General features: G+C 53.1%; 1 protein-coding gene across 1 annotated transcript in view; it reads right to left on the minus strand.

Annotated features, from left to right (window-relative positions):
• The window catches only part of LOC130584360 (serine/threonine-protein phosphatase 2A 55 kDa regulatory subunit B beta isoform-like), a gene marked incomplete at its 3' end in the record, with an annotated part of 31,546 nt that extends 26,524 nt beyond the window's left edge, over positions 1–5,022 (minus strand). The window contains exon 1 of the mRNA XM_057384303.1: positions 4,869–5,022. Coding sequence (XP_057240286.1) covers positions 4,869–4,938 — 70 coding nt within the window. The remainder of the gene's footprint in view (positions 1–4,868) is intronic.
• Positions 5,023–11,434: the final 6,412 nt, after the last annotated feature.

Raw genomic sequence — 11,434 nt, forward strand, 5'->3', positions numbered from 1 at the left:
TACTGTCCATCTGCGGTGGGTCACTCACATCATTACCTCCCCCCAGCCCTCTCAGTAATCACTAGATTACACAGTCCCTAGGCACATCTATTTTCTCATTAATCTGTAGATTAAAGTATCCCCAAATCGGCTTTGACGCAGAGCACTGCAAACAGTGGAGCTGCTCCTGCAGCCATCCTGTGTGGGGCACAGGGAGACCTTTCTGTGGGTCCCTCCCATCTGGGGGAGCACAGCTCAGGAGAGGAGGGGACCTCTAAACACAGCACATATGTATMAATAAAAAGCAGAAAGGATGGGATTGTGTTTCGTAACCAAAGTACTTATGTGATAAAACAACTTCAGGAAGGTTCACGGATTAATTAAATCTCAATCCAGATGATCTCCAAACAGCAACTTGCATCGTTTGCAACAACAAATAYCCGACAGCTCTCGCGCTAACCCAACGCTGGGAAATGTTTCATTTGGTGCTTTCCTGGGGACTACACACAGATTTTTTTAAAAAGCAATCACTATACCACAGAGAGCTCAAGGTAAACTTCCCTGGCATCAAGGCCCCTTCCTGCATCACGATGGCAGGGACACGGGCACGATGGGAATGACAGAGGGTTACAGAAGGAGTAACAAGATTAGACCAGGAAAAGGAAATCAAGGCTTAGTGATAGATTTCTCAACAGCAAAACCTAYTCAGTTTGGGAAACATGAGATTAAAGACTTGCAGGGGCATTAGCCAGAGCCAGGGAAAGGGTGCAGGGAGCAGCCATGAAGTGGCCCAGGGCTGTCATGAGCATCCTGCCCAGCAGGCAGGAATCCACTACAGCCCCAGCAGTGTCAGCCCCGTGTCCCTTGGCAGAGCCACTGGGAAACAGGGACATCCCTCAGGGGGTGCCAGGACAGCCTCCCACAGCGGCCCCACACCATGGCCAAGGGCCGTGGCTACTCCCAGGGCCTTCTCCAACAGCAGAACCAGCTGGCCATGCTGGAGGAGAGCACTGCTCCTCCTCCCAGTGCCATGCTGGAAGCCAGGGATGTGCCATGCCTGTGCCACCCACAGCCATTGCTGAGCCCGGGACATTTGCACTGTGCTAAGGGCCAAAGCACACTCTCCAAAATGCACACCCATCTCAGACACTCCTGCTGGTGCCTCCCTAGAGCCTCCCTGCGGGTGCAGGGCACCCATCACACCCTGGGAAGGGTTCATCACACCACTGGGAAGGGCKATATCTCCATCTCTCCACATCTTCATGCAAAAGGGTGACTCTGCCATGGCTGTTATGGGGCCRAGGCCTGTGGGGTCTCCACACCAAGCCCAAGACATCTGGCAGTATCAGGAGGGAGCAGGACAGAGCTGCAGAGGTGAATTCCATCCCAACACCAGGTGTCTGCGGGGAGAAGGGCTGCACTCGTGACTGAGCTCACAGATGAGGGACACAGGCAGTGCCAGCCTGGCCCTGGCCCACCCAGCCCTGCTGCCAGAGCCCCCTGGCCCAGGAGGGACCCTCAGCATCCCTCCATCATCAGAGGATATCTCCAACAGGGCAGATGTGCACAGACACAGCAAACCTCCATTTGCACAGTCCCACTGGGGTGAGAGCTCCYGTCCCCCCTGAACCTGCTGAGCACACAGCCTGCACAGGGCTCAGGCCAGGGCTTGTGGAAAGGCTCATTAATGTCATTCCTCTCTTGTTTGGAGGTATTTACCCAACTGTGAGACACTACAGCAACTCAGAGACGTGCCAGGTGAACAGCCCTGCTGCACAAAACAGGTACAGCCACAGCCTGAAGCCCAAAGAGACAGGCATTTTGGGTCTRGCTGCTGAAATGGGCCAGCCTGGGATAAGGGGGCATGAAGGACTCTAAAGGCCAAATCTCCAGCAAGYACATCTAAAAGTGGAAGCTACTCCAATGGCTGTTTGTATTCAAATGTCTTAATTTGTCCTACTTTTGGCTGGGCACTCAGCAGAATTGCCAATGAAGATAGATTTACACAAAACAAGAACAAATCAAGCATATTTTCTGGACATTTTTCACACGAGATCTGCCCTTCTGCAGCAGTGCTCTGAGATCTGAGCTGAGATCTGAGCTGGCATTGCCCTGGACCTGCTCGCCCTGCTCCCTGTGCCTGGTGAGCCTTGTGACATGGCTGGAACGTGCCTGCACCTCAGCACCTCCCTGGCAACCCAAAGAGCCCTGTTCTTCTCAGCAATACACCGAGCTGCACAAGAACAAGGCATTCAAATGTGCATTTGTGAAACACCATCCTCACCCCACATTTGCATGAAAATACCAGACCTATTTAAGTGACAACAACACTTCACTAAAGCAAATTACATAACCCAGCTTATTACTTCAGCTGACACACCAGAGACACCTTCATTTCCAAAGCAAGTCTGCACCTGCTGCACAGCATTTGGAAGGACTTTCCTCTATTTTTAACCAGATAACATACTGTTTTAGGCATATGCTGCTTCCACATGTAGAAAAAAATAAGACTGAGTATCTAAATTTTTTACYTTAGCAGGAGCTACCATTTCAATCKGCACTCAGCCTCCCTCTRGCAGAACCACTGCATRGAGTCAGGAGTSCTAYACAGCACAAAGTGAAGAAAAGCTCCCAACTGACCCACAGCCATTAAATCCCCTCCTGTACTTCCCCTGCCACTGCAGCAGGGCTCACACGGGCTGATTCAGTCATCTACTGCACAAATGCCTCTGCCTGTTTCATTTCTATGGAAAAGATTGCAATGGTTCACTAGYATGATGCACAAGGTTCTTCTGAAAATGCCAGCATACAACCACAGATTACAGACAGAAACCCCCCCCCAAAAAAATCCCAAACCTTCCCAGTGTCATGGGCAGAAATCACTGCAGGCTCATCTCAACCCTCCATCCTTCCCAACAAGGAAACCTGAGTTCTCAGCAGGTCACAAGGCAGCTATAGCCCCATTTCTCATTTGCTGGCTGTAACAGCTGCCTYTTAGAAAGCAGCAACAGCAAATTAATCCTTCCACAGAGCAAGCACATGGTGATGTGAGCCAGACAACTTGGAGGAATGGGAGCTCAGCCCCATCCTGGCCACAGCACCCTCCTGGAAGCACTGCCTCACACCACCCCTCTCAGCAGAAAGGTCCTGTCAGCGTGGTGTGGCCTCCACAGGTCCAACACTCAGCCCCACAGCAGCTGTGCCCACTCCCCAGTCCCACAGTGGGTTCATCCAGCCCTCGGCCCCAYAGCAAATCCACCTGGACCCCAGGCCCACAGTGCCAAATCCCCAAGAGAGCAGCAGAGCCAGGGATGCCCCAGGACAACACCTCTGCAGCATCTGGGGGCTGTCATGCTGAGCACTTGCATTCCAGCTACACACAAGCAACAAAAACAACCATTTTCTGTTCCTCACCAGGTATCCAAAGCTTCCTTTACTATATTAAGCCAAAAATTTCTCACTAGATAAACGAACGCTCCTCTAGCCATGTGACATAGAATTCCCAAAGTCTGGTCCTATGTTGGCTTCCTCTAAGTSTCATGAGGATGACAGAGTAAGGGAAAGCYTCTTTGGCTGCTAATTAAGCCATGATAAGCCTGTTCAGACTCTRGTATGGGGTCTGGTTCTTGAAGCCTCATTGAAGGTGTCAGTGCTACCAGAAGGGGTGGGGGGTTTTGGTTTTGCTCTACAGCAGCTGCAGTTTCCTCCTGAAGTGGGAGAGCAAAGGGAGGTTGTGACAGAGCTGATGCAAAGTTGACAGCTCTTCAGCTACCAGGGAGGAGAGGAGAGGCAACAGCAGCTCCATCGCCATCCCTCCTTCACCCCTCGCTGGTGGAGCTGCCTTTGTGGCGGCTGCAGCATCATGTGCAGGCTGAGCTCACGTTCTGATGCCTGAACAGAACATGGCCACACCGTCTTCTCTGCTCTTGAGCCATTATGGGAAACCACTTTCAMATGCACCATGAGCCTTACCAGGGCTGTGACATTATCCACGTTCAACAGCCCTGGCATCTCGCATCTGCAACGCACCAGTCACGATTCGCATACCCTCCTAAAGCGACTTGTAGTGAAAATAGCCCCGAGACAACTATTCCATTGACGAGACCTGCACCAGCATTGCCGTATTCCCGCACCTCACACCGCGGCTTCAGCCACCTGCAGCACCGCGAACGCCCTCAGGGCTGAGGAATCGCGAACCGCGGCCGCCGCCCGCATCCCTCCGGCTCCGCGACCGCCGCATCGCTCCGGTGGGGAAGGGCATGCGGGGAGCTCCCCTTCCTCCCGGAGCCGCGAAGGGGCAGGGGCTCCCGGAGGCTCCCGGCGGGGCTGGGGGCTCCGCACCAGGGCGGGAACCGAGGCTGGGCCGGGAGATGGGGGCGGCTGCGGGCGGCTCTCGGTGCTCAGCTCCGCCGCCTCCGCTCCGCCGAGGGACCGGTCCGGCCCGGGGGAGCACGGCCAGCGGCACCCGGGGGAGCACGGCCACGGCACCCGGGGGAGCACGGCCACGGCACCCGGGGGAGCACGGCCACGGCACCCGGGGGAGCACGGCCACGGCACCCGGGGGAGCACGGCCATTGGCACCCGGGGGAGCACGGCCATTGGCACCGGGGGAAACACGGCCGGCGGCACCCGGGGGAGCACGGCCACAGCACCCGGCGCTGCTGAGTCACCGGAGCGGCTCCGCCGCGCCCGCACCGAACCCCCGAGGCCGCCGCGGTGGGGCTGAGCAGCCCGGGCCGGGGCAGAGGTGCCGATCCCGGGACAGCCCCGGGGATCGGAGAGCCGCGGAGCGCTGCGGGGCGATGCGGGGCGATGCGGCCGGGGGCTGGGGCCGCTGCGGGGCGGCCTCACCTGCTGCGGGCGGGCCGGGGGCTGCGGGCCGGGCTCACCTTCCGTGGCATAGCTGTGGTCTCGCAGGAAACTGCTGCTGATCTTACGGGTCTCAGCGTCCTCCTCCATTGACGGCGGGCAGGCGGGCGCGGGGCGTCAGCAGCCGCAGCCGCGGATCCATCATCCCCCCCCGCGCCCTGCTCCGCGGCGGCGGCCGCCAAATGCGGCGGGGGGGGCGCAGGGGCGGCGGTAGCCCTGGCTCCTCCCATACGGCACCGACCGGCACCGCGCGGGCGGGCGGAGCGCCGCAGCCCCGGCCCCGGCCCCGAGGAGGGTCCTGCTCGGACAGGCAGCTGCACCGGCGATGCTCCTGCCCGGGGGATGCTCCTGCCCGGGGACGCTCCTGCCTGGAGATGCTCCACCGCGGGGATGCTCCTGCTCGGGGCTGCTCCACCGCGGGGACGCTCCCTCCTGCCCGGGGACGCTCCTGCCTGGGGATGCTCCTGCCCTGGGGATGCTTCTGCTCGGGGCTGCTCCACCGCGGGGATGCTCCTGCCCGGGGACGCTCCCTCCTGCCCGGGGACGCTCCTGCCCTGGGGACGCTCCCTCCTGCCCGGGGATGCTCCTGCCCTGGGGATGCTCCTGCCCTGGGGATGCTCCCTGCTGCCCGGGGACGCTCCCTCCCGCCTGGGGATGCTATCTTTCCTGGTGACGCACCTACCTCGGGGACNNTCCTGCCGGGGGATTACTCCTTCCTGCCCGGGGCGCCCCTGCCCCTGGCGGACACCCCTATCCCTCGGGAAGCTCCTGCAGCCTTCAGGCAGACGGGCTGCTGCTCCCTGACCTGCCTGCCCCGAGCACAAGATCCCAGCGAGGTCTGACACCCGCCCCTCTTCTGGCAGAAGCACAGCGTGTGAATGCTGGGTGTCCTGGGCCAGGGGATGCAGTGAGAACCCCAGAGGTGGCCACGCCAGCAGGGCTAAGGCGATGTGAGCCCCTGAGCTCCTCCAGGCTCACCCTGTCTCGCCTTGGAAGGGGGTAGGGATGCTCAGTGACCTACGACCATGGAGTTTGATGTGGGTGGGGGGATCAGTGGTATCCAGAGAAGAGAATCAGCACAGTGGCTGTGGAGGAAGGGAGGGCTTTCCTGTTCAGGGCACATCTCTGAAATGACACCTGTATTCTGGACTCATCATCTGGTGCACACAAAACAGAAACAATTGCCTGTTGGGAGGATTGTGTGTCTTGGTAGAGTCCAGGAAGAAGCCTTGGCACTGGCTGAGAGTCCATCAGACACAGAAGAAAACTCATGGGAGGAAAGTTCCCTCAACTCCAGTGCCTGAAGTTGGAAGTAAAACCCAAGCACAATGCCAGGGCACAAGACCTCCCCAGGCAGGCAGCAATGGGCACCCTGGGCAGCAGCAACARGACAGGCACTGCTCCCCACTCACACCTGAGCTGCAGTTCCCCTCTGACCCCCACTCTCCACTGCTCAGCTGCTGATGGAAGCAGAGGCACAGACCCAGCCTGGGCTGTGACACCGGCCTGCAGTGGCCACACTGTCCCCACCAACTGGGCTCCCTCTGCCTACAAGATACCTTCACCTGCAGCTGTGTAAGAGGCAAGAGCAACATCAGACAAGAAAAACAGAGTTTGAAGAAGCAGTTGCTTRTCACCTCCTCCCATCAGACTGCAGCTGGCAAACCCCAGGCCAAAGGCAATGCCCAGCTGAGTAACAAGCCCCTGCAATGCCCATGGATATCTTCAACACAGCCAGTGACCTTTCCCTTCCCTTTCWATAGACTCCATCTTCGGTGTATTTGCATTTTAACAGGTGCCAAGTCCTTTCTCCCTTATTAAGTAACAAAAATTATTCCCCCATTGTGTATGAATTATACTTATGTATTCATAAGTCCTGCAAAGTTTTTCAGCRTTGTGTATAATTTAAACACTTTCAGAATCCACCTGTTTATTATGCAACATGCATAGGAGCTGCATCATGAAATCCATTTATTCTCAGCTTTTTAAAATCCAGGAACAAGTCCTTACAATAACYAAAAGTATTAGCCGTCCTAAGCAGGAATCCATTTGCAGATTAAATTCACCAAAGGTCAGCTTGTAGCTGTCACTATTTCTCAAACCCCCAGGTGTCTGCCATATTCCATACTTTAMCATCTCCTGAAGAGTCAGGACACTTTCCACTCCAATCATTTTTGCTTCAATTAGAAATGTCAAAGAGTTCCATGCTTAGGTTTCTGTGGGATCTAAACAGTGTGTGAAGAACAATTGAATCAAACTTCCAATCTTATGCTCAGTACAGAACTTCCTTCACAGCATTTATTTTACCCTCCCATCCTCGAGCACTGCATCTATTTTCCTAATTACTGCTCTGGGTTAGAACAATATGCTCATCTTTTAATCCTGAAATGTACATTACAACAAAGGCCATTCCCATGCAGCTGTGAAGGGTGACCCCTCTTTGGAAGAGCACCCTCATGGTCAACACCTCATGCAGGACCATCCCCTGTACCTGCAGACAGAGTGCTGGGCTGCTGCGTGGTCCCCAGGGAATGTCTACAACCATCACACACATTGATATCCTCACTGTACCCCCAGTGTGCTCTGCAGTCCTACCCTTGTGCTCCTGCAGCACAGCAGAAGAGCTGGCTGTCATTCACTGCACTATGTCCATTCGTTTTTCACATTTTCTCCTGAAAGTCACATAAGCAAGCTGGGAAAGCTGTACTCAAATCTGGGATAAAGTCCCACTCATAGGAACCTTCATTATTATGACTTGTGGAAGACCAATAATTTACTGGATTAAACCAAGATCAAGAAAATTGGGAAGCCATGTTGCATTTAGAGGGCAMGCTGCAGCCCTCTTCTTCCCAAATGATGGAGAACAAGAGTCAGGACCTCGAGACAGAAAAGGGAAGAATCAGTTCATTGAATGCAAAGTAGGTGAAGACTTCTGCCTCCCAAAGGTCAAATGATAAATTGATCTRCTTGGCCTTGACCCCTGCCACGTTGTTGCAGGTGCTGGTACAAGCTGTACATGATTAACAGCAAGCCAGTAATGAGTGATGCCACCCAGCCAGCCCTGCTCCCCAAGGCTTTCTCTCCTGCCTCCAATTAGACCAACCAGCTTCTGCTGAATTTTAGCAGCCCTTTCTTCAGATGCACTCTTTCCTTACTAAGCATTTAATGCCAGGCTTTTCTAAAGCCCAGGCATCTTCCTGCTCACAGATCTCTCCTACAAGGCAACAGCTGTTGTAACTGTGCAACAGCAGCACAAACATGGTACTTCCAGGAAGAACTTGCTATGAGCTATTTCTTAATCTACTGTACCCATGATCCAGCCATAACGTATTTATTTCCTCTATTTTATTACCAAATTACACTATTGTTAATACACTGCAGAACACATACAATACCYCAAGAATGAAATGAGGCACAGAATATTTCATGAGGATCTGAGACATCAATGTCTTTTAAAGGACACAGTGYGAACTGTTTGTCACATGCTCTTCACATCAGAGATATAATTAGCTTAAATACTTACACAGTAAAAAGGATTTGCCATTTCTGAAGATTAAGGCCACATGCTACAGCATCGGAGCATCTGAACCAGTGGAGCACAGTCTACACTAAGGAATAAGTTTTCACTTGCAAACAACCCCTGTGAGCAGTGTGCAGGTGATACCTGTCCATGCTGGTGTTCTGTCTGCTCCTCTGGGTTTGGGTTTACCTGGAGTAACAAACTCCACACAGAGGGCACTGGAAGGCCAGGCCTGGCAGGCATTCACTGGTATCTCGAGTGAAACACCAGTGCAGGGCATGAATTCAGATCTCTGGCAGCACCAGACACAGAGGAACAGCCCAGGTACAGCCACCACACCTCCGGCTCCCTGCCCTGAAGGGAGCTGCTGCCACAAAATGTGCTCTGGGGGTGAGGAGGATACCAGAATACACTGGGACACAGCTCATGGGAGAAACATGAGAGGAAGTCTAAGGCTGAATAACTAAATTTAGTAAGCACAAAATGCAAAAATAAAGGTAGTASTTTATTTAWTGGATTTTTCTGTTGATTTCTTTTCAGCTGGGGAAGAAGTGGAATTCACTGTTAAWTCCACTATTTCATATGGAAATACAGCTGTCACAATGTTCTCATTAGGTCAGGTCACCCTGTGGGACAGGAGCATGTGAACTCACACCCATTTGAGTGGACAGTTAAGCTGGCTGCTCACCTCAGCCCTGCTTGCCCTGTCCCACCGAGCACTCAGAACCCTCAGGCTCCACATGGGGACAGAGCTGGGCAGGGTGGGGTGGGACTGTCACTCCACTGCTTTAAAAATTGATCATCGRGACAAAGGCAAAACCCAATTCCACAAGAGAAAAGATGGCAATCACACACCACAGTTAAAAAAAAAATTAAAGCCCCAAAACCTTTAAAACTATTAAACAATCAACAATCTGCAAACTGTTAATCCATCAGCTGATGATCAGAAAAACCAACAAAAGAGAAACAGGGATCAGTTTGTGTGCTGAAAAAGCAAACTCTGTCATATAATGTAATTACACTGGACACTCAGATGCTTCCTCACATACTCCAGGATATTATTTACAAGGATGACTATTCAGCATTTATTCAATTAGCAATTAATATGCAAAATTTTGTATGGCCTCAAAGGTGGATTTTATTKGAAAATACATTCACCAGCAAAACACCAACACATCCAGGTCACTGTGAATTGTATTTCCTAAACTGCAATTACTTCACAGCCTTCAGTTAATTGAACATGTCCCACATCAAAAAGTAATGAAATCATGGTATAAATTAAAATGGGGCTGCCTATGTCTTGCACAGTAAGTTTTGAAGCATTCGAACCTGAGGCTGGGATTGTTTCCTTACACAAATCATTCTATTTGTCCTCAGATGTCACCCAGCAGCAGCAGAATGAGGCGCACACAGATGGAGCCTGGCCAGCCTTGCAAAAAGGAAAGCACAAAGGCTAATCGCTCAGAGTTAAGTCCCCAAAGAAAACAAAACTGTGTGTTTGGCAGAGCAGCACTCCTGACCTGAGCAGGATTACCTGAAATTCCACAACAGTCAGAAGGATGGATGGTGACACAAAATCACCAAAAAAAAAGCACGAAAATGGGATACAGCAAAATGCAGCCACTGCTGCAGTGCTGAGAGCTGGGGAACCAAGGGAGCCTGTCAGGAGCAATCAATTTGCAGACTGTTTCCACATTAACAGGAATTTGTCAATTTTGAGTGGTATTTCATAAAGCAACAGCCAAGATGGGCAAAGGACCGGCCCCAATAACTGTGGCTGTCCCGTGGTGCCCTGGCAGAGGATCCCCATCTGTTGGCAAACCACCCCTGGACCCAGTGAAGCACTGGAGAGCCAGCCTGGCTCATGCATGCTTTGGCTAACCCAGAACATATTCTAAGCATGAAACTGTTCTGGTATTTTCTGGGAAGATCACAAGAAGCCATGAGAACATACTCTGACTCTCTCTGGTGTCTTTGGCCCAGGTCTGACAGGCATGGCAGCAGTGCCATGGGCGATGGAGCTGTGGCACTCAGGGGCATGGGAGCATCCTGCCAGACCCAAACCAGCCTGGGGAGCCGTGTGGGAGCTCTGGGTGCTTGCAGCCTGGGCTGGAGGCTGGCAGGGGGAGGCTGCACTGCTCTCCTCTCCTCTCAGGGCCACATTTGCCATTATGACACAACACATTATACCAGATCATCCCACAAAACAAACCCCCGAAAGAAAGAAACCTTTCAGCATAAACTGAGTCTGTGTTCAAAGCACCTATGCATTTACAGAGGATCAGGGAGTGTTACACTGATCCTGTTCAACATTTCTAATGTATACATGGTCCTAAATCAGCTCAGTTATGCTACTCTTCTGTGACTCAGAGCCACACACAGGGAGTGGCTGATGACAGCAACTGGAGCAGCTCCAGCCCTGAGCCGGGCTCTGCCCTTCACTTCACTCCAGGTCAGTCATTCATTCTCTGTCAACACCCGAAACTCAGCATTTCAGTGTGACCCATCGCTCTGCCTCCTCCCCCATGGCTGCTCTGGGTGTCTCCAGCACAAACAGTGGCTCGGGAAAGGTGACATGGGGGCTGCTCAGAGTCCTCATCCCTGGAGGGCCCTGAGTCCTGCTGACCCCTCCCAGGCACAGAAGGACCTGCTTCATCACAAAACAAAAATAGACTTCCTTTGTGAAGTGCCAGTGTGAGGCTCGGGTGTGCCTGGCACTGCCAGGCTCCCGATGCTTCCCAGGAGAACTGAATTCCCCTCTCCAGGCTCCTCTGCAGCCACGAACAGGAGGAGCTGCCAGGAACAGCCTCAGCCACGCTGAGAGAAGCTTTCTCTCCTGTGTGCTGTACACTCTTTATGCTTGTTTACACTGATTCTCACTTTTGGAAATCTCCAGGAGGAAAGACAGGATGATAGTATCACACAAGGATAGAAAGGGGCTGGAAGAACACAGCACTGGCAGGATAAGGATAGAGGATGGCTCAGGACATTGAGCACGTCTAGGCTTTCCTCACACTAAGGGGAGACCAATCTTTAACAAAACATAAACCCAGCTGTGCTACCAGA

This window comes from Malurus melanocephalus, unplaced genomic scaffold, assembly GCF_030028575.1.
Source record: "Malurus melanocephalus ecotype Western Australia unplaced genomic scaffold, MMel_1.1 scaffold_696, whole genome shotgun sequence".
Classification (NCBI taxonomy): domain Eukaryota; kingdom Metazoa; phylum Chordata; class Aves; order Passeriformes; family Maluridae; genus Malurus; species Malurus melanocephalus.